This window comes from Coloeus monedula (genome assembly GCF_965178545.1).
Source record: "Coloeus monedula genome assembly, chromosome: 2".
In the NCBI taxonomy this organism is placed as follows: domain Eukaryota; kingdom Metazoa; phylum Chordata; class Aves; order Passeriformes; family Corvidae; genus Coloeus; species Coloeus monedula.
Genome location: NC_138782.1, coordinates 63,532,106 through 63,556,428, shown reverse-complemented (window position 1 = coordinate 63,556,428; position 24,323 = coordinate 63,532,106). Strand labels below are relative to the sequence as shown.

Sequence of the window (24,323 nt, the reverse complement as noted above, 5' to 3'; positions counted from 1 at the left end):
ACAACAACAGCAAAAAAAGACAAACCAGTTAGTGTTTAACCCTGAGAAAACCAAGCTAAAGGTGAGCAAGAATAAAATTGACAGGCTAAGAAAATTCTTTCATAGGGACGCCAGTTTTGGTGATCTAATGCAATGGGTGAAAGATGGTATAATTACAGTCAAGAGAGAGAAATCCAGCAGGAAGGTGAGGTGCTACACACAACTGCATCACAAGATGTGCAGGGTTTGCAGGACGGAGCCCCAAGGTACCAGCTGGATTTTATGGAGCCGGCTGTGCTGTGGGACATAGCATAACACTGAGGAAATGTCAGTTTTGACAATGGAGCAGGCCAGAAACTTGGGGGGAGAGTGGATTTCTGGAGATGATGGATGGAAGCACCCACAGACATATTTCCCACCATTTTGGACAGGATGGTTCCCCACCTCTACGTGCACACAGCACAGGGACTAAACCCATGCTTTGCATTTCTGGGCCCTGAAATCTTAACAAACACCAATACTACACCAGGTGTGAGGTACAGAGGCTGGATGAAGTAATGATTTGGCAACTTGAGATATTCAACAAAGTACTGCAACACAGTCAGTCCTTGGGAAGAAAACCAGATAAAACAATTACTTACACATTGAAGAAAAAGATCTGTTGGGGAAAGTTTTCTTGGGAAAAATAGGTCCTTTAGAACACAATCCCTTCTTTGAGTCAAATCTTGCCTCTCCTGATTTATTTAGAACAATCTCTATGCCTTCGGAAGATCTTTTAAACCATCATGATTACAGTGTTACATCAGGTCTACAGAAAAATATGACAGTCACACGTGTTGTGACAGTTCTGTCAATCAACATCTGATCTGAAGGATGAGGGGACAAAACCTGGCTCTTGGCTCTGCTGGTGTTGGGTACCTGCAGTGTCAGTACACTTCAGTCATGCACAGGCTCTGAAACTAAAGTGTCTGGGGGTAGTATCCCAAGTGCGGGATGGAGGGCAGTCCTGATGGGGGCTGGTGGCTGAGGCCAGCTGCCTCCCTCCCAACTGGTGTCACCTGCAACCTGCTGCAGTGGCAGCCTCTGCATGCTGGCACAGAGCAAGAGAAAGCTGTGCTAAATCAGAGTAAAAAACCCTATTTGCCTGTTTTTATTTCCTCTCGTGCTTCAAAAGGCTCCCTTTCTCTTCTTCTCCATCTTGGTCTAGTCTGCACCTCAAAGCACTAACAGATTGCTTTTTTGTGTGTGTTTAACTATCCTTTCTCTTATTAAATAAAACCCAAAGCAGCTTGGACTCCTCTTTTTTCTCCATCCTTCATTTTGGTAGAAATGAGTAATTAAAAATAAAAGTGAAAACATTCCTCCTTTCTTACAGGGAAAACTGGAATGTTCTTGGTTTACGTACAGATAAAAAGATTCATGGCTGTCTTTTGAGAAACTGCACATCTTTTTTTATGTCAGTGTTCCCTGCAAAATCTCATAAATGCTCTGTTGCTGCTGCAGCCATGAAGGCTGACACGCAACTGATCCAGAAGGAAGATAATTTGATTAGGCTATGTAAACAGAAGAATAAATAAATTACTGTAATATATTACTTTTATAGCTATATATGCCTTTTTGTCAGGAACTTTTTGGAGCAGTTACTTTCATTTGCTTAATTTTCACTAAAGCTGATTAAAATGTTGTAGGGTTTTTTGTTAAAAAACATTGTAACTGAAAAATGGATGCTATTAAGTACTGATTCACCTGAACTTTTCTGACTTCTTTGGCATATTTTAGTTTTGAGTAGAAAAATTAATGCCTGTAAACCAAAATTTTTAATTTAAATATTGTATAATTAATTTTGGAGCTTTATGCCAAATATTTGTTAAGGGCTCTGCAGTACTAAGGTGTAAAATAAAAATAAACACAGAGCTTGCAAAAGTAAAACAATCTATTTCTCAGTTTTCAGATGATGTTTTTGCAACCCAAGGATATAACCTTTTTTTTTTTTTTACCCTTGTTTTGTTACAAGGTGTTGCTGACCCTTTTTGTTAAAGCTGCTTTTGCCTGTGGATTCCACAAGAGGGTAGGAAATCCTTCCTCAATATTTCGGCTGTGACAAAAAAAGATTAAAAGAAAAGAATAGAATTTAACTCTTCTGACCACAAGCAGGCACTGCAGATATACCTACAAGTTCCTGAGCTGCAAATCATTTGAGAATAAAAATATAGCACTTTTTTGAATAAAAATCACTGGCTTTGAAGAGAACTCTGAATGTTGTTTGAGGTGTTGTAAGAGGGAGGCTGAGTGCAGATTTCCTGGTTGGGATGATTTTAACCACATGTAGCTGTTCTGCATGTTCAAACTGGGATGTACCAGAAAAGAAAAGGATCATGGAACTGCTCTCAGACTGTTGCCCTCGCCTGGATGTGGAAGCTTGAACTTCCTCCTGAAGGCAGAATTGCCCTTCCTCTGAGGGCAACATCAGCTCTTGCTGGAATCAAGACATCCTAACCCTTCTGGCTGTTTCCCTGAGGAATAAGAACACCATCTACATTTGATATAGACCAGAATTAATGCTAAAACAGTCTGCTGTGTAGTGTTGAAAAATACATTACTATATGAGTATGTGTTTCAAGAAAAAAAACCCCAACCACCCCAACAAAAAAACCCGACAAAAACCAAAAAAAACCAGCACAAACACTCAGGTTCTCCAGTGTACCAGAAGGTGTGGTTCACAGAAAAAAAATCCCTTTTATTCTGGTGTGCTAGGTTTTGTGCCAAGCAGTGGAGTATTTTTTAGCAGCAAGTTTAGCACCAACATCAAGCTTAACAGCAGGGAGGACAACATGGCATGCCACAGAGTCACTCAGGAGCCAATCATAAAATCCATATTGCACTCATACTGAAAATGACTATTCAGTAATTCACTGTTTCTTCTTCATTTCTGGAGCTACTCTCACTAGTAGAATCTATTACTGTGACTGATCTTCAGATAAAATTTTTATTGTAGGAAAATGTGGATTAAGTATTTTGCCTCTTAAGATATATTTAAGTGTTTTCTGAAACCACTGATGGAAAAATCCATATAGTAATGGACTGCAGAAAGAATTTAGATACCCAAGCCAGTTTAGAGAATAAAACAGATGTAAAAGAGTACAAAAAATTAAAAATGGATCATTAAGATCGCAAAAAACCAAAGAAACCAACATATTAAGAAACCCAGCATAACAATGCTCAAAGTCTTAACAGCTTTCCCGTCTTTATTCTTAGAAAGCTCATATTTCTTATTATTTTTTGAGAGCCTGTGTGCCAGGCTTGACTCTGATGTGTGCCTTTGGGAGACTGTAAAAATTTTAACATAAATCCCTATCGTAATGCAAGCAGGAGCAAATAAGCCAACTGTAAACAAAAAAGCCCCCCACAGTTAGTTGAACACAATCAGGCACAAGCCCGAGCATTTAATCAGCATTTCATAGCCCTCAATTCCAGAAGCGTGAGCTTCTGAGAAAACCACACCAAAAGCAAAAGCAGCGGGCGCTGGCCTGCACACGGCTACGATTTGCCTTAAGGCCATGGGAGTCATGGTGCTGGAGTCATGCAGAAGGTGGCACATTGCGTAAAACCAATCCACAGCAATGCAACAAAGATGCAAAATGGAAGCTAAACTGAGCCTCAGGTCAAAACTGTAATGAACCCTGCAGAATATAATCCCAAAATCCCAGCAGTTCTCTACAGACCTCACCATGCTGTAGGGCATAATGGCAAAGCCCAGCAGGAAATCTGTGACAGCCATGGATAAGATGAGGAAATTTGTTGGAGAATGAAGCTGCTTGAAATATGAAATGGAAATTATTATGGCCAGATTCCCAAAGATGGTGAAAATGAAGACTGCTGTTATGAATAGATACATTACCCCTCATACTCACACTGACATACAGTTCTCAGGACAGGATCTGCTTCCAAACTCAGAACAATCAGTCAAATCCTTTGAGATATTTGGAGAAATCATAATCAATCCTTTATTAGATTTTTCTTTTGGAAGTGCAGTTCCATTCAGCAGATTTAATTTTCATAAATTTCCAAAATATTCCAAATCCTAACACGAGAATACAAGATAAGGGAAGTCAAGCGCATGAATTTTATTACTAAATGAAATGCAGTAATTCAGAGGAAAATTTTCTCTTGGCTTAAATAGGGACCAACTACAACTAATTATTCTTCTAAAATGGTACCTGAAATTTAGTAACTGGAAGCTATTATAAAACTAATTGCAAATAATACTTAAAACAAAGCAGTTGAAAGTTGAAAGAGTTATGTTGAAAACTTAATTACCTCTTAAATTAACTAAGCCATATGATAATATACATTTTAATTTGTATCTGGAGAATTTTGTAAAATATGGTTCTTGTATTTTGTATGCATCATAATAATAGTAAATTTAAAGTGATAGAAGAAAAACATACATAGAAAAAGAAACCCCTCAAGTGACTTCAGTCTGTAAATACTACACAGGATTTCTGTGTGTCTTAGAATACTGATTTTTTTTCCACAGGAGAAATGTTATGCAAGGTGGTATACCTCAGCTTTCTTGAGATTTCAGTTAATGAGCTACTCACCTAGATGCTCATCTTAAGGGTCAAAAATCAGTTGCCAAACACCCACTTACCAAATTATTTATGCTGCTAAACTCACCTGCTGTGCACCACAAAGTACCAGTAATGAAGGCATTTGATGGAAATCAGTTGTAAAATTGGTATGATAGTCAATATTCTTTTCTGTCCCTACATATACACTTGTTTTCTATCATTATAATCCCACTGACTAAAAGGGTGTGTAGACAGGTTGAGGTTTATCTCCTGTAATAGACTGTGGTCCAGCTGCAGTAATTATAAAGGAATACGCTAGTGAATAATTTCAAGGGGCAAAAAATTCCTTTCGTTTTTTCTGGGAAGAACTGGACCCATTTCTTCCACCTCTTTTCCTGATAACTTGTTTTGGACAAAGAGCAAATTTAGAAGCAGAAAGAAATACTCTTCTCCACAGAAGTTTGACCACTTAAAAGGAACATAGGATGCAGCTCAGACCACTGATCTTTTTTTCCAATAGGTATCACCCTGGAAGGAAGAAAATACAGAAATTGTACATCAAACGATTAAAAACAGATATGGGCAGCCAGTTTTATAGGCTCATCCTCCCTGCATCTCTTAATAATACCATAAATAAATTCTTTAAGTAGACATTTTTCTGATTTGCTATTGTGCTGCAAAACTGCAATGTGGATAACAGGCAGATCCCCTCAATAATCTGGCTCAGATTAATGAAAAATGGGATTTATTTTTCTTTTACGACATTACATTTAATTCCAAGTAGATTTTGACTTAAACATATGTATGCAATTTAAGGGTTTACACCAACAGGAGATAAAGAAAGCCAACTGTCTGTATTCCCAACACCATTATTTTTGTTTGCTGTATTAATTCCTTTACCCTCATATATAGGGGAGCTCTTTTGGTGACTTAAGGTAGACACAAGTCATATTGTGCCTCATTATTTCCATGGTGGGCTTAAATACTGATTGAAGAGAACTATTTGATTATTTTTTACTAAGTACTTTTATTTCTCTGGGCTACTTTCAGTAAAACAACAGTAGCAAAAGACAAGCTCAAGTTTTCTCAAAGATTTGTTTTCTCCTCTTGTAACTGAGGAAGTCCAAAGGGTATGGCATGCACTCTATTTTCAGTGATCCCTCTCTAACTGATAGCTTTTAGTCGGTGTGCTATGAGCACCCAGTGTTGAAGGAAATTGACTTTTCCTATACCTATGGGAAATAAGAAGTTGAGACATCTAGGAGCATGCTGTAGAGTTCCCATTGTCTAAGTTACGTGTGGATCCAGTCTCTTAAGAAATTAATTTGTTTTACAAAGCCTGTTGCACAATCATTTCATAGAAACATTTTCAATTACCCATGCAGCTAGGATTTAAAGTGGCAGCATGAAGGTGAAAAGATCTTATTAAAAAACCTACAAAGTAGGGAATTAAATGTAACTGGTTATGCAAGACCATGGAACATTATGCAAGACTCAGTAAATATTATGGGAATTGAATTTCACAGAATCACAAAGTCACAGAATTGTTGAGGTTGAAAGGGTATGTCCTGCCCCATCATCCAGATTATTAATGAAGATGTTGAACAGGATTGGACCTAGCATTAACCCTTAGGGTACATCACCAGTTGCTGGCCTTACAATCAGACTTCATGACAATGATCAGCACCCTCTGGACCTGGCCAGTTTTCAATCCACTTCACTGTCTTCTCATCTAGCCCATACTTCATTACTTTCTTTCTGAAAATCTTATGAGAGAAAGTGTTGAAAGCCCTCCTGAAGACTAGGTAGATAATAAGAACTGCTCTTCCTTTGTCTACCACACCAGTCATTTCATCACAGAAGTTAATAAACTTTAGTCTATGTCTAATGAAAAGAGATTAGGCAAAAAGTGCTTACAAGTAGACAGTCTTTTTCTGAATTAAGTCTTTAAGTGCAGTGTGTGGAAGTAGCATCGTAGGTAATGAAGATGACCAGAAAATCTGCAGAAGTAGAAGACTTTTGTAGAACACTGTGTCCTATGTTTGACTGCATCCAGTATTTTCTCCCTTGTTGAATGGATATTAATGCATTGTAGAGGACAGAGAGTGCACAGTGTGCACTGCCTGAATGAGTTAATGATTTAAGAAAATCCACACACTTTTCAATATTTACACATTTTGACAGCTCAGTTTTTCTGTTTGGACACTACACTAATGTATTTTTTTATCTAGGAGTTTGAAATACTCCATTTTGGAGTGACACTCTCCTTTGTGAGGTTTCCAGAAGGGTCCTGCTTGGACAGTTGGTGCTCTTCTTTTCCCATCCTCCTGCCTCTGGTATCGGAGAGACCATGAGATTTGGACACAGGTGGCACCACCATGCATGAAGCACTACACCAAAACATCAGGCACTAAGGCAGGATACAGGCAGCAGTTCAGGACTCTGGAACTTGCTGTCAGTTTTGTACAAAGTGTGAAGGTGACATTGCAAATGGTCCTCACTGGTGACAAAAGGAACAGACATAAGTTTACTGGTGAAACAGAGCATTTCATCATACTGGAGAAATTGCTTTGCACAAGTTTTCAGGGAAGTTAAAACATCTGAAATCACCCACAGGGGAATAATTTGTTTTGCAAAACGTAGCCATGTGGAAAGTGTTTAACAAGGTCACTAATTAAACGTGTTGATAAGGAATTTGACAATACCCTTTGCATTTCATTTGCATTATGATACTTTGAGCTTTCAGTGAGGTATATTCTGCTCCACCAGACCTAACTCATAATCTGATTGGACAACAGCATGAGGCATTTTTCTTATGCTTTCCTAATTTACCCATGTTTTGGGTTCAAATAGAGTCCCTGTGGCCTCATTAACACATCTCATTTGCACATCACCCTCACACTGAGAAATAGCTTTGCACCATCTGTGATTAGAGCTAATGAAAGTAACCTGGGACTTCATTACAGTCACTGTGCTAGAGAAGGTTCTCTGTAAATAGAAGGCAAGGAGGCTCTTTGGGAAAGTGCCACCTTTAGGTAATAGGACACCAGAGTAAAAAGTTATTTCTGAAACTTTCCGAGTTGGGCCATGCACAAAGCTGGCTTATATTTTAGTTTATTAAGAACAAGGAGGGTGACCTTCTGGGTGTGGGTGAATGTCACTAGCAATGTGTGTGTGGAAACTCCTTCTTAATTCTGCAGAGAATAAATATTGCTGACACCTTGCCTAGACTGGTTTACCCAGAGAGTTGTTGATCTGTACACTGAAATTTTTTTACTATTTCTATTAACACTAAATAGATTATGGTGATTTCATGCAGCTACAATGTTTGGATGCCCTCTCTACTGGTTTTGGTTTGGATAGGGTTAATTTTCTTTGTAGTAGTTTGTGTGGTGTTATGTTTTGGATTAGTGATGAAAACAATGTTGATAACCCACACACAACCCCCATTTAAGATAAGACTGAGCTGTGCTTACACAGTATTGAGGCCTTCTCTTTGAGTAGCCTGGGGGTGCACAAGAGTTTGGGAGGGGACATCTGACCCCAGCTGACCAGAGGGATACTCCACACCATAAGATGTTGTGCTCAGCAGTAAAAACCTTACCGGAAGAAGGAGGAACTGGAGCATTGGAAGTTACAGTGTTTGTTTTTCCAAATAACCATTACACATGGTGGAGCCCTGCTTTCCTTGAAATGGCTGAAGATCTGCTTTGCAGACCGGAAGAAGTGATGAATTCTTTAATTTGCTTTACTTGCATGCATGGCTTCTGCCCTACTTATTAGAATGTCTTTATTCACAATTTTTCTCACTTCAGGAATCGGGCTCTGGTTTCTATGGGTTTATAAGAATTAGCTTTGCAGTAGGGTCTAGGCACTGTCTGCAGGGACATGCTCTATTTGAACTGCAGTCTGTCCTGCAAGCAAGTTGGAATCCTACTGATTTAGAAACTCCTCCTACAAACAGAAAACAATGCCTGAGAGATGCCAGAACAAGTTATAAAAAGAAAATTACCAAATGTAGACTCTGGTAGAGCTGGAATTGTCTGGAAACACAGTAATGTTTCCAGATTTTCAGGGAGATAGACAGGGGTATAAGGAATGAGGGAAAAGAAACAACTTCATTGACTTCCTGAAGGGACTACGTTAATATGTGCTGACCTTACTAAATATACTTTAAATGCCTTAGATGGGCATAATTTGTCATAGAGGATCTATCTTTCCTTCAATCTAAAATACAACCAGACGAAAAGAGGTATCACCTGGCAGTGCTTCTGAAATTGTTACTTCAAGTGAGATCAAAGTGTCTAAGTGATCATGTATTTTATTTCAGAAAGTAACACTGAGCATGAGAATATTACCTACATCAGGGCCAGACTCACTGGAGATGAAGGAAGAAAATTATGTACCAGATACATACCCATTATGCATCAGAAAGAGATTTTTTAAATTTTTATCTTGCTTTATTTTTGTAAAATTAAGTATTAAAGTAGTCATATTGTCATTAGCAAAGATCCACAGTAGAAGTGCTGATGTGTAGGTTTCAGTGCTCCTTTTCACGTCATTTTTAGGACTGCAAACTTTACAAGATGGCAATGAAACAGTAAAAGAGACAATTTCAGATCCTGATACTTTGCCCTGCTGAAATGTATCATCATTCAACTTTTAAGCTTTTTGGCACAGAGTGCTTCAGTGCTCTACAAAGTACAGAAAACAAAGACACACATATGATGCACTTTTACAAGCAACACGAATGGAGGATATGCTGCTGAATATAGCTCTTACTTCAGTACAAAGCCAAAAATTTCTTTCCATGGTCTCTTCTGAGAAACTAATAATTTCTCACCCACTCCCAGTACTGTTCCTTCATAATGCAGCTGAGTTCAACCACAGGATTTCTTCACAATTATCTATATGCTTTCCTTGAAAGCTGTCACAGCATTGCCATGAGACAAAATAACGATATGTCCAAGCAAAAAAAAAGTTCTCTAAGATGCAAAGTAGCAAATAATGTTTTGCATCTAAACATTCATTAGATAGACGTAATTTTCTGGCATTCTCAGATGCAATGCAGCTTTTTTGCAATTGCTTTTCACTTCATATTTTTTCTTGTCTTTGATCTCATTAAACATGCTTTTGATCTCACCAAGCAGCAAAGCCTTTAAATGACAAATTCGTAAGTGACAAGTACTAGTTGAAATGGAAACAGAAAGAGCAGCACAACTTTTCTGTGCCTCGCCTTCCCTCCATGGAAGCTCATAGGGCTGGTTATTGGCCTGTTTTGAGCTCTGCACACATATGGAAGGGGAAGGACAAAACTTAGAGAGCTTTGGGTTATTAGTCAAAGATGCCAAGAAATTAAAAGGAAAATGTTTTTCTGCTCTTTCTAAAGGAGAACATAAATGAACACAAATACTGCGATATAAACACACCTTGTTCAAGAAATTAATCTGATGTGTCAGAACAGGTTTTTAATTATGAAGATCAGCGATATAAACTACTGTAAGTTTTTTAAATGGAGGTCTTGCTCTTCTGTGCATTGCAAATAAATAGATATAATCAAAACACCACATGCAAAACCCAGTCTGGAATGAAAGAATATGTAAAGCACAATGGTTGTTTATCTGCTTGAACTACATTTGGTAAATAGGGAAACAAATAGGTGTTTCCTTCCTTCACAGCTCTTATGTCTGGGAGTTGAGCCTCCAGAAAGCGATGAATCCAACCATTTAAAGCATGTTAGTCTGAAAACAAATGAGTCCTGGAAGAGTCCTGTTGAAAAACTTTTCCAAACAGAATAATCTTCAACGCCCTGCGAAACCACATGTAAAAAAATGCATAAACAATTGGGTTAAGTGTAGAATTTAAATAGCCAAACCAAACCAAAGCATCAATGAGAACAGGAGGTATCACATAATTCATAAGTGGATTGGTAGCTGTAAAGAAGAAGAATGGAGTCCAGCAGATGAGAAACGCTCCCATTATTATGCCTAATGTCTTAGCAGCTTTCCTTTCTCTGCAGAATGAAATGTGATGCTTCATTTCAAATTGCATCTTTTTTTTGCTAATTGCATCAATGGATCTTGCCTGCTTCTTGGCTACAGAGTATATTTTCCTATAGATATACAGCATAACAAATCCAGGGATGTAAAAAGACACTACAGAGGCCACAATACCTGAAGTTTCACTAAAAATGACAAAGCATCCTCCTGCACAATGGACATGGTTATAAATCTTTTCTGCGCCTCTCAAGTTAAGGTCTAGAAAGATCATCCCAAAAGCAAAAGCAGCAGGGATCATCCAGCTTATGAACACCATGACCACGATGACAAAAGTATTTATCTTTGATTTGTATCTTAAAGGGTCACACACAGCATAGTAACGGTCAATGGATATGAAGGAAAGATGGAAGATAGAAGCTGTGCTCAGCATAATGTCCATGCTCGTGTGGATCTTGCAGAAGAACTCCCCAAAATACCAGCAGTGCTCAACAGAGCGCACCATACTGCAAGGCATGACAAAGAATCCCAGCAGGAAGTCTACGGTAGCCATTGAAAGTATCAGGAAATTCGTAGGTGTGTGGAGCTGCTTGAAATGTGATATTGAGATGATAACTGTCAAATTTCCAACCACTGTGGCCAGAATAATGCAAACCATGAAGATGTACATGGAAATACGGACACTGTTTGACCAGCTGCTCCTTATGCAAGAGCTATTTACGGATTCACAGCACAGTTGCATCCTTACTGGGGTCCCAAATCCACATAGGTATGCAGCACAGGTACTGTTTTTCCTAATTCTGAGGTACATTTACAACCGGTTTTCCATTTTCTAGATGGGAAGAGCTGCAGAGAGGAAAATAAAAGGGAACTGTAAACACCTTCATTTAGTTGGATGCATAGGAAATTCACATTTCATTATTTATGAAGGATGAAACCATTTTATAATTACATTTAGTAGAATGACATTTTCATCATCTGACTTCCCTAGAAATGGGAATCTCCTTTGATGAAATAAACTGTTTAATGGGGTGTCCTCACATCAGGACAGCAGCGAATCTTAGAGGCCTGCACTGGGCAACGCCTTGTCCAGTGGACAGAGGAGAAGCCGTTTTCAATATTTCCTCTTTCTGCTTTCAGTCCTGGTCTTCTTCATAAATATTGGCTGGAATCCTGTATCTCATGTTGCACTTGAAAATCAGTCATTTTAAATTCTGAAGTTCCCTCAACTTTTTTTTTTTTTTTTTTTTGATACGTGAGTCTAAAACCTACAAGTCTAAAACAGAAGGCTAAAGCTGAGGAATCCACGCTCGACCTCTCCTCCAGCCCTGTCCTGATAGTGATGACCGAGCAGTTCCAGTTTTACTGGAAAATCTTTGCAGGCTCTAGCTGTAAATAGAGATGTGAGGAAAAGATCTAAGAGAAAAAAAATTTCTGCTCTTTTGCTGACAAAATAAAGTGGAAGAATCTGACTAATCTGAAACATTATCTGCTGTATAAGCAAATTTTTTTTCTGTGGAGCTCTAGTTCTTTTCAGTACTAGTAGTTTAGCATTGCTATGAGTATTGATTATATTAATCTGTTTTTAGATAAGGCACAAACATGGAGAGAAACATTTTCAGAACTTAGGTTTAGGTTGCATCTAAGGCCACAAATATCACTGTCCTCTTGTTGAAGAAGTAACGTGTCCCTTTTGCAAGTTGCTCTTTTTATGAAAACTTTTAATGAAAGCAAGCAATAGAAAGCAATATTTATTTTTGAAAAATCTGTTTTCCTTTAAATAACAGAAAGATAGTGTTATTGTGAAAAATAATGATGATTTGCATATGCTATTTGGTAGTACTATCATTATGGTATAAAATGGTCATCAAAAAAATATAGACATGGCAATTCAGCCAGTACTGATTTAAGCCATTTGCTTTGGGATTTAGTTGCCTCTGGTTATTCTGGATAGAACACAATAAAAAGAAATAATTTCTTTCCCATATGAAACCAAGTGTTATTACAAACACACCATGGCACTGGAAGCTAAATGAACGTAGATGATAAAAACTGCAGCTTGCAAAACCCTGACAGCTACAACCAGCACCCTGGGTTATGCAGAGGGATTTTGCAAGTGGGGCCAGGCAGTGGCACCCGAGTGCCAGGGACGAGGTGCACCCAAAGGCACTCTCAGCAGTAAGGGACATAGGGAGTCTACTTACGTACTGTTTGGGGTGCTTTTTGCTTCCCCTTTTTTTTTTTTTTCTGCCTACTAATATTTAACACCATCTCTGCTCTTTTCACCTCATTTTAATTATCACTTCATATATCTTTTCCTTCAATTTTTGTCAGTCTCTTCAGGTTTCTTGTCCTGCCTGTCATTCCTTCTTTCAGCACATTTACACCTAAGGCAGAGAAAGCACAGCCAGATGAATATTAATTAACTCAAATTTTCAATTTTCACAGTAGAAAGAATTAAACACCAATTTAACTGTGTATTCTGAGCATCATTATACATTATAAAGGTTTTAATCCCATTCAGGTTGTAAATGTGTCACATCTTGAATTTTGTTCTGTATAAAAATATAAATAAATTAAACAATTGTGGCAAAGCAGTCTATAAAGCCAATAAAAATGAATTAACATCCTATCTCTAGTTTTCCTTAAGATTTAAAAGATTAATAACTTCTCTGCTGTTTTCTGATAGATAAACTGCTTAGCCTAACGAAACATGATCTCCTCTGAAAACAGGTTTTCTTAAAAAAACCCAAAAATTCAGGATTTTTTTTTTTTTGTAATAAAAGAAAGTAAGAAACTCCAAACAAAGGATGGAGCACACTGAGATCAAGTGTGTGGCATTGCATTACAGGGAAATAAATATGTCAAAACACATGGTAAAAAGTGAGCTGAACTCTGAAGAAGTTTTCAAGATGAAAGCAGAACGCTTCCCTTCCATAAATAATTACAAAGGTTAAAATGTAATAAAATGGAAATATGAAGAAGCATACTCTTAAAAACCTGTTCTCCTACCTTTGTCCCTTCATGCTGTGTAGAAGTCTGCTCTTGACACTCATTTGTTTTCTGCTGGTTGAGTGGCACTTCTTCCTTTTAAAGATCATCTCAAAAAGCATCTGAGCCTCTTCACCACCATTACAGTTCTGGGTAACACAAATTTTGAGAGAACAGGCTTTTAATCCACAGCTGGAGCAGCCTCCAGAAACCCCCACGTATTGCTGGGGGATGTTGGTGTGCTGAATAGCATTCTTGGCTGTTTGATTCAGTATCAGCTGTTGATGTGAATTTTAGCTCATACTGTCTATTTTGTCACCTACGTAGAGAACAAAATCATCGCTGTAGCACTCATACTTGTTTAATGGGCCTTATTTATAGGTAAATTGAATTAATGTGAAGTATGTTTACTTGTTTGATTAAATGTTACAGTCATATTGTGAGCAGCCCAGTATTATCTAAGCAAAGAACAAAAGACACCCTGCAGTCTACCTCCTGTAAGCCTTCAAAACATGGCAAAATACATAAGTATAGGTTGGTTACAGCAGCATGTATGATTTCCTTGGAAAGGTGTACTGTGAACAGAGTGACACAATGTGTCTTTACGAGACTAGTTATGATTGCTGAACAAACAGGTTTAATCTAACAGCCTCACCAGTTGACAGCTATTTGCAAGATATAGCTACTGAATAAGTGTTTTAAGTAAACACCTATTATTGGCTGTACCAGAGTCACAGATGAGGAAGATCAATTTTTTACTCCACTAGGGACCATGCAGCCTTTTAAAACAGTGATACTGCTGAATGTAAAAGACTGGTATTGTGGTTACTATCAGCTAAACCCCAGTTAAGCTGGGTGCCTCAGGGGCATACGCAACAAGGTGGGTTAAGATACTACCTCTTGCAAACTGTTCTGATGACCTGGGTTAGCTACTTTATTATGTTATGTGCACAAAAATCAAAATGAATACATACAATTCAGTTCTTTTCTTTTTCTTGAGGCTACACTCATAGACAGACGGGGGTCTGTGTTGCACTAAAAGGTTCTCCTTGCTGTAGCAAGAGAGTTTGATGACGAAAAAATGTGCAGAAACAATGATCAGGCTGAATGGAAACCACTGGAGAGAGTTGAGAGGATATGTTGAGAAGTGAGGTTCGATTGCTCAGATTTGGGGAAATGCAAAAAAGACATATTTAGGTATCCAAATACTGGTCTGTGAAGGGGGCCTTCACCCTTCTGAGATGTTGTGTTCTTCCTTGGAGCCAGGCACTTCTCTTTGAGGAGTGAAGGTTTAACCCTTGGTAATTACTGTCTTGGCACATATACATTTTATATGAAGTTAAAATTTAGGGGAACAAAGCTGTGTTACCTTACTCTGTACAGCTCATTGTTATAAAGAAGTCTGGCAGCCACCTCATTATGAGCACTCAGTCCAAGGCCATCCATGCATGCACACACTGCTCTCCCACCATGCTCCATGCTCTCTCCCTCGAGTAACACAGTGACCAAAACTCAAGGGGATGATCTGGAAAGGCAGCTCTGCTTCAAGTGTTGTTCCAGAGGCAGCTCCCTGGCAACAACGTGAAAACCTCTTGGGGAACTGCTGGGGCTGGGGAGCCTTCCCCTGCCCTGGGCAGGTCTGCCCTGCTGTAGAGGGGCAGGCAGCAGCCAGCTGTGGAGTGTGGGTTTTGCTTTCCTTCCTCTTGTGCCCAGGCTGTGCATCTGGTCAGGAACCGTTTCCTTCCAGCTGCTGGCTTGCAATAAAATTGTACTGCAAGACCCACACACATTGGAAAGGAGTGAACCACAGATGTAGGGGAAGCTGTGAGCATGGGGAGGGTGGTATTTAATGGTGTGTTTGCTGAGAAGAAAGTAAAGCAGGAGGTTTTGAGATATCAAGATAATTAAGTAATTAAGCAGGCCAAATTGTCAACTAATTTAGAGCAAGAAGGAACACTTTTTTAACAAGCTTTCACTGTGTTGGTGCAGACACTTCAAACAGGCATTTTCTTGTGCCTTAATGCTCATGTGGATCATGAAAATATTCTCAGACTTGCTACTTATAATATCAAAGAGAAATATGTCAAACTCTATTTTTGTGAGAACTCAAAGCACACTGTCAGTGTTTAACAGTCTTTTGAGTCTGTAGTATAGTAAAACAAAGTAAAACAAAAATTCAAAGTAAAAACCTTTCTATAAAATTACTGCTGTGGGTTTTTTTTCTGAAAAAATTTTTATTTCTGCAATAAGTAGTTTTCAGGTTTTGGAAAACCAAGAAAGAGAGCTGTCACAGTGTCTAGAATACTTTGGGTCACCTACTCTCCTTGTTTGTCTTTAAAACATAAAGTAAATAAAATGGAAAACAGCAGAAGGGAATGGAAATAGCCCTTTTGTCAGACATCAAACCTATTTGAAAAATGTGTTGAAAAGTTACTGTGTCCTTCTTACACAGGACTGTGGAAGGGACGCTGGAAATTGGAAGCAACAGAAAAGGACTCAAGAATGAGAACTGTTACTATGAAAAAAAATGTCAGGACAGCACTGATTTCTACCATGGTTCTTTTAGTTTGCTTTTCTACGGGTACAGTTTGGTCATTCAGCAGAAAGTTTCTCATTTTCACACAGTTCATTTTAAAAACTGTTTCTGTGTGAGGGGAACCATGGATTTATAAGTACTGGAGGCTGCATGGTGACCCCATGGCTGGAGAGGAATTTTGAAAGTGTCTAACTCCACTTATCATTTATGCAGTTCTCAGAAAAAAAAACCCCACAATATTACAAAAAAAATTATCTTCTTAAGTTTCCGTTCATATGTTTGACATATAGGGGGAAATGCCCAAATTCCCAATAAGCTATTAGTACAAAATAATTATTTCTTTGTAGGAGAAAATCAAGAAGAACAAGATCTGGCAACTACTAATCTCAATGCTATTTCTGCAATTCCACCGGTGCAATTCCACTGAAGACAGTCTGAAATTAGCCCAGATTTTTACCAGAGGAATTTAGAGAATAGATGAGATGATTGAGCTCTAGATCTTTTCCCATGGTTTCTATTCCTAGTTTTTAGTGGAAAACATCTCTTTTCCTTGCCAAGTAAAACCAGCTGTTTATACAGAGTAATGCAATGTCTGAGTGCTTTCTACAAATATAGTGCTTAGGATAAACACATATAAATCCAAACCCCAATGTAAATGCAAATCTCGGAGATGCACAGAGGAGTAAGAGATTCCACAGCAAAGCAAAACACATCCATCCGAAGCTGAGAAACTCTCTCTGTACAGGGTGGGGAGATTCTACATATTTGGTAGCCTTGCTGAGGAGTGCCATAACATGGTCCATTGCCTTCACTCAGTAGCAAAAGCTTCTCCCAAGGGCAGGAGCAGTCCCTTGCCTCTCGCTCCGGCAGGGTGAGTAAATCCTTCTGGCTGCTGAACAGAGGCACAGGCACAGCAGGGCAGGTGCCTTGTGCCTTTCCAGTGCTTCTCTGCACCCACCAATCCAACAGGAATTAATTTAGGACTGTAACTGCTTTGTTGATATTTGCTGGCATCTGATCAACACCTCCAAAAAGAAGGCAAACACAGAGGAGGGAAGCACGAGTAGTAAAAAAGTACAATCCCATTCTGCATCCTTATGGCCATCTAATACTTTCACAGAAAGGAAAGAGCTTTACTCTGAATTCATAGCTGTGTGTGAAAGGAGCTTTGCCCCCTAGCTATGTTTCTCTTTCAGCTATTGGGAATGAATGGCTTTTAAAATCATACTTTAAATCATACTTACTGCTGTTGGTGCTATTGCTGTTCACTACAGAAAGAACTGTGCAGAACAACAACTATTATCTTCAGTGCTAACCATAGGAGATACATCTTTGAAAGAAAATAATATCCCAAACTAGCATATTAGCAGCTCACCGGATTCCAGACTGCATGACTTGGAGATGGTACGGCACAGGAGTCATTTCCTCATCACGAACCGGTGCAGGCTGCAGAGACAGCCCAGTACTGACTCATCCCACACCAATTCTCCCAACTAAGTGGCTGCATGCTTGGTCTGACTTGCTTACAGCCTGCTGGGAAAATCTCATCAACAGGATGACGTAAATCTTAAATATCCAGAAAAGATAAGCATGTAATAAATCTATTCTGACAAAAAGCACTAGCATATGCAAAGAAGAATCAATTTGAAGTAAGCTAAAGCCAGGCTTCTTTCATGAAAAGAAGCATGCAAATGGAAGGAAATGTTTATTATGGTCAAGGTACCGATGGAGGAAATAGCACTGAACTGTTTTTAAGATTGCCTGATATTTCACTTCCTACTTTTAGTTTTGTGTAACCTTAACAAACTTTAACACTTTCAATTACCTTTAAAAATTTGATTTGGATATTTTCTGAAAACTCTAAGAACAATACTTTGACAGTGTCTGAGAAAAAGTCTGAATAAAAGATATTGTTTCCTTTGAATGAAAAATTTTACTAGCCATTTATTTATGGTGCTCAGGTGTTTATATGATATGCTTTGTAGCAGGGACTTAAGAGATGTTGCTTTCCTATTTATATCCTTTTACCATACCAGATAACTATACCTGCAACTCATTAGCAGCATCCATCATCTTCAAGCAATAGTTTTAGTATTGCTGTGGAACCCAAGAAGGAGCATCTTTCCGGAAAAAAGTAGTCCCAGAGAGGAGAACTGACCCACTTTGGGTCAGTTTGTATGTGTCAGTCTGTGGGCTCTACATCAGTAAAGACCCAGGCCTTTCAGCTCCTGCTCCCCAGAGGTTTCTCTTAGCCTGTAGCAGGACCTGTGGGGCTCAGGCTGCAACTTCTTCCCTGGGTATTTGGGGTTAGGATAAGCTTGGGAGGTAGGAAAGTATGGCACTGGCAAGGTGGCACAAGGGGACATAAGGCTGAAAGAGAAGGACAACTCCTGGTGAAATGAAAGTCTTGAAATATCACATTCTGGTCTGGAAGAGTGACTACTCTATTGGAAGCCACTGAGAGCTAAAATTGCTAATAAAGGCTTATATGTCAATAAGAAATGTCCTGGAGCTTCCTTTCTCATGGACTGTTCTCTGTTCCTTTCACAAATGCTGGATTTGACTACAGCAGACAAATACAATTTTCCCAGAAATATTGAATCTGACAATTTCTAATAGTCCATTTGCAAGCCCAACAAGGCTGCAGATGCCAGTGCTACTGCACTGTGGGCCATTTTTAAGGGAGTAACCTGCCAAGGCTGTCTTTTGCTTCTGCAGTTGTTTGCCGCTGCAGGAAGCAGCGATGCTGTGCATGAACATCAGTGGTATCATGGCATTGCAGAAACAGCAACACAATTAGTGCAGAAATTTCCAGTGTCAGAAGCTGTACCCTTTCTTGCTGACCCTCTGCTGCTCAGTCTCAGGAAGACATGCCTAAGCACACCATTTTTTCCACCAGAAAAGCTTCATTTATCTTGTCAGTAGGTGCTGTATATCAATTGAATATTGGGTCACTGAAGAAGAGATAAGGGTGCACTGAAGTCGATTTGAATTTGATTTATGACTTGCTATCAAGCTCTCACTGACTAGCTAGCTCCTGTCCAGTACCCATGACACTGAGAGGGAACAGATGGCAACAGGAGGTTCAGCTGTTTAAACGTCCCTCTACCAGCTTAGGTAACTTTTTATGCATGCAGGTGAGGACTGGTGAAGAGAAAGTATCTCTTTCTTCTCCTCTCTCCCTTTTTTACCCTCTGTAGCCTGTTTTGTTCTTATCTGCAATTGTTACCACTTCTCCCTTCCACTTGCAAATGTTTGTAAGCCATCCAGGTCTAATGATGAACCTTGACAAATCAGGGAGGAATATAGGTCATATCCTTGGTGACTGAAGGGAAAACGATCTATAAGAAAAGACTCAGCAGAAAACAACTGGCGTTGTAAGACTCTCTTGGCAAAATACAGGAGTGGTTACATTAAGTGTTACTCAACCCTCAAGTACAAGAGGTTTCTGGTTTTGATTAGTCTAATGCTGAATTTGGAAGAATTCCTGCAAGCAGAGGTTAATGTTAACATGAATAAACAACTAAAAAGCCTAGTGTAACATTAAAGATAGTCTCAGAAACTCTTCAACAAAATAAATGTTTAAGATGTTTGTTGCTAGGCAAGGATGATTGATTGAACTTAAGCTTTTAAATATACACAGTCCTTATACATACAGCCATCTGATACTCTTGAGGTATGGCTAATTGACATCAGTTATGAAAAGACCACACATATTTTTTCACCCGCATCTGCCAAAAGCTTTCTGTCGTTCAGACTAGCTACCAGGAAGTATCTCATTATTTATTAGTGGCCATGTTTTCAGTTTGCTCTTCCCTCCTGTATCTCAGTGTCAGATATATTTGATTTCTTCTTAGGCAAGAATAATTCTTCTTTTTACAAACATGTTCCCATGAATGAATTACAATGTGTTTTCACCATTCGTTTATGGTACCTATTGCAGCAAACTTGGCATAGGAACATCTCTGAGAAAATTGGAGAAGACAACTACTAACCAGGAAGGGGATGGGAAGAAAATAAAGGTTTGTACATTTTTTGGTCAATTTTTGTACACTTTGTCAGCTGGGTGACAAACTAAGGTACTGGGGAATTTTACAGGATCAGTGCACCTAACTTTTGTCAGGATGGGAGTTATATCTGTCACTACCTCTGAACTTTTCAGGGCAGAGTTGATGACTTGAACTACAACTAAACCCAGTCAAGCGGTGTGAGACCCTCCATGCAGAGGGACTGAAAAAACTCACAGATTATGTCTGTTTGAGTTCAAAGCTAAATGTAGAACAGCTCTGTTCCTGCAGATGCACAATCAGTAGATGCAAACTGATGTAACCACCACTGATTTAAGTGGTAGTATAGCAAACTCACCTACCTCCATTTGACTTTATTGGTTGTCAATGAAAAGAGCACCAAGTCAAGATTTCTGGCTCCTAGTGGAGACAAAATGAAAGAAAGGGAGAGCTCTAGGTCACTTAGCCAGCACAGGAATAAATGCTATATATGGAAAACTTAGAAAGGTCTCTAAAAGCATGGGAGAGCGTATCCTAAAGAGTCTGTAAGTAACATGGCAATGGCACAGGCCTAGAGTTCACTGTACTTTCTTTGTTCAACTTAATGGAAGCTGTCTGTATTATATTTTGTCTAAGAATTTCATAAACATTGCAGAATAAATTTTAGATTTTTCCAAACTCATCCATAAGTTTGACAAGAAAGTCTTGCCTGAAAAAACCCCCAGTGCATTTTCCTTAGAGAAACTCTAATGTTGAACTGATTGTCCTTTTTCAGTGTACAAAACCCAATCTCAGATGGCTAGAAAACACAGCAAGGTGAATTGCAGAATAGAAAAATAATCATCTTATAAAAACTGACCTTAATGTTTTCATGTATTTGACTTTGATGAGTTCAAGTATGTCTCATACTCCTAACACTTATTTAGAAGTAAATGTTCAAAATTGCTGTTACAAAAGTCATCATTTCATCATGAGGACTATTTTGAAGGTATTCAAATTATTTTCTTTAGTTTTATGTTATTATGTTTTGCAGTACATAAGCTGGGCAACCAACTGTATGCAAATATTTATTCTCCCTTTTTTCTGAAAAGGGATTTCCTGAAGATTGACTATATGTTTGACATTAAAATCTATCCCTGCTTTGCATACTCCTTGCTCTCTTGCATCCTGACACTATCACAGCTCCCAGACTATGAGTTCACCAAAATTAACTTTTAACATTAGAAGCAGCAAATGAAGATGGATAAACAAAGTTAAAACCAAGCAGTTACAATGCATTTCCTATATTGTACATATTTGCAGTAGGAATTCCCTGCTGCCGTGAGAATACCTGAACAGACAATGGATTATTAATGAGTGGCTACAAGAAATATTTTGATACTTTCACAGCTGCTAATTCTTTTTGTTTTCCAGACTGAGAGAAAGTGACATAGTGTTGTCAGTATGCAAAGTTGTTTCACCAATTAGCTGGTTCACAGATAGACAGCCCTTGGTAATGTTGTCATGCTCATCTGTGGCTTCAGTAGGAGGTGGTGTTTGTCTACAGGTAAAAAGGTTAATTTTTAGAAGGTGTACTAGAATTACTTCTCTGTTGTGGTCCATGATATCTCATGGTCCATCACAAGCCCCGGAGAAGCATTCCTGTATTAGCTGCAGTAAGCCTTATATTAACTGCTGCTGCCTTTATTGACCCAAGCAAGTTATTTCTCTTTTTCAGCTTTGCTGCCCTGATGGTGGACAGTGGCATTGCAAACACTGTCTGGATGAAGTGGGGTTACAATTCAATTGTTGGTGAATTAGAAATTCTGCAATTCAAACTCAGGCCATTGTCATTCTGTTTATCTCTCACTATACCTGCACTGATTCAATGTACCTAGGAATGGTGTCCCATACTGCCAGTAATTCACCCATGCTAACATCTTCATAAACATTTAGCTTTGAATTACTTGGTCTAAAAGTCGCACAATCTCTGATTGTACCTCACTGTACCACAATATTTAATTAATAACTTGAGGTTATAATTACTTAAATATATGTGCAAGGACATGGCTGAAGAGTCCTTCTCTGTTTAAAAATACCAGATTATTAAGATTTTGTTTCTCTATTTTTTCTCAAGGCCTCCTTACTTTAATTCAGTATGTAAAATAAAGTACAATAGATTTTACTCAAAAGTTCCCCAAAATTGTTACCAGTTTTACTTAAGTTAGCTGCAAGGTTTGGATCATATTTGTTCAAATGGAGTATTTTTCTACCTACATCTGAAGTCTTGCATCAATAAAATCTATTAAGAACTTGTTTTTCTTTCTGTGTGGTCAGAAATACTGTGGACAGGTGGGTCTTGTTTGCTTTGGCCAGCATCAAGGTACAAGAAAGAAATATCGATATATGAAGAGCACGCTTTTCCAGCTCAGAGAATGATGGGGTTATTAAGATACCATCTGCAGGAGCTTTTGGGGCAGGGTCATTGACGTGAATTACTTCTAAATTAATTTGACTTTTCTACCCAGGCATATCTGTCCCAGAGTCAGTAAACACTGCTGTTAAACGCAATTCGTTGAATCGGGCATTCATTGCCTCTCTACTTCTCTATTCTGAATGTTTCTGTAATTTGAATCATTTGAAACTTCCTTTTATTACAAAACCTCACATTTCCTTAAATTGAACTTCGTCTAGTCACTTGTGACCACCCATCACTGAGGTGAAGATCTGCTTGGTTTTCACAATCTCTTCAGGGAATCCTCTCCCAAAAGCAGGGGTCGTATTGAAATGTGTACTGTGTATTGAAATGATGGAGCTATTCTGAGGCTGCTGCAAGAGTTCATGTAACTTCATCCTCTGTTTGTCTAAAGTCTTCCTTTGTCATCAGGAATGGGGAAAGGGCTTAATAAACTCCTCAGTGGGCCATTGTATGGCACCCTTGGAATCCTCTCAGGAAGAAAAGTTGTGCAGCACATCCCAAAAACTGCAGGTCAGTCATTCTTCAAATTTGCTTTTAGTGTAATTTTCAGAGAATCCTGGACACCTGCACCCCTAATGAATGAGATATGAGAGTCCTTTCCTGATATCCTATATTAAAATAGCAATATGAATTGTATCCTACCTGTGTCCAGCTCTGACAACCCGAGACAGTCAGCTCTGCATGTACGTGGGAAGTACCCAGAACTTCAGAAATGCCAGCAAGCAATATGAGAGAGATTTTTGTGTTCAGTCATGAGGTGCTGAACAAGGCACCAGCAAGCCTGACTTAGAATCCCTGCCTGTTTTCAGTAACTGCTCCCAAGTGGTACAGTTCCTCCACTGCCCGCAAGTTCAGCTGTTTCATTTCCAGGATGAAAAAACTCGCAGAAAGAGCCCCTAAAGTTGAGTGCTGAGAAGCTGCAGCACGGGGAAAACCAAAAATCATGTGATTTCAACAACTTCTGGATAACATATGTAAGTGTGCGTGGGGTGGGAAGCCACAGAGTGTTTCTTAGACGCTGCATTTAGCACAGCTCAGTGCTGAGCATGGAGCAGGCTGTAAGAATGGTAGTAGATGCAAAATGCTATTGGGTAAGCGTGGAGGTTGGGACCACTCCAAGGCATATTTGATGCAAACAAAGCTCATTTGCTCCATAACATGACAGACAGAAATCAGGGCCAGGGCTGCCAAGCTAGATATATCATTGCTAGAGATCCAAAATAATGCCCATCTCCCACACTACAGGGTGAAATGTGTTTGAGGTGCTATTTCATATTGCCTATTTCATATGTCTTAACAGTTTTGCAGAAATTATCCACATACCTAGGAGAAGGTGTTGGAGTACTATATATATGCTAAGTCTGAGCTGAAATGCATTGGACCCAACACCCATCTGCCATGTACAAAGAGGTGCAAGATCAGAGGGACTGCAGAAATGGATGTACTTTATGAGCTCAGCCAGATTTAGCACGTGTGGGAGGACCACTTTTTCTCTCTCTAAGACTACACCTAAGATAATTTCAAATCTGGTTTTCTCTTTATTGTACAGTGCCTTGGTCAGGAAGGAGCCAAGGCTCATTGAGTATTAGGGAGGCCCTGTTGATTGTGGTGTAAGGCTGAAAACCACAGACACGTAGTGATTGTACAGTCTGAAAAACAGGAAGGGGCAAAAGGGACAGAAATGCTTTCTTGGAGAGAATTTATTCTGCAATAAATGACAGATCACATTTCAGAGATTTTGGTATGAGTGTTCTTTCTACTGTAATCCTAGCAATCTATATGATA

General features: G+C 38.9%; 2 protein-coding genes across 2 annotated transcripts; both read right to left on the bottom strand.

Moving 5' to 3' along the window:
* Nucleotides 1–2,936: 2,936 nt before the first annotated feature.
* Nucleotides 2,937–4,030, bottom strand: LOC309570124 (trace amine-associated receptor 2-like; the record flags this gene model as incomplete). Its single annotated transcript, XM_082276751.1, is given in 5 exon segments — nucleotides 2,937–3,142; nucleotides 3,145–3,388; nucleotides 3,392–3,875; nucleotides 3,877–3,899; nucleotides 3,902–4,030. Coding segments are annotated over 5 exon segments (1,086 nt in total), but the record flags the coding sequence as incomplete, so codon positions are not given.
* A 6,256-nt stretch (nucleotides 4,031–10,286) lies between these two features.
* TAAR1 (trace amine associated receptor 1) lies at nucleotides 10,287–11,288 on the bottom strand (the record flags this gene model as incomplete). The annotated part of the gene is made up of 1 exon (XM_082277063.1): nucleotides 10,287–11,288. One exon carries the CDS (start codon nucleotides 11,286–11,288, stop codon nucleotides 10,287–10,289), a length of 1,002 nt encoding a protein of 333 aa, XP_082133189.1.
* Nucleotides 11,289–24,323: the final 13,035 nt, after the last annotated feature.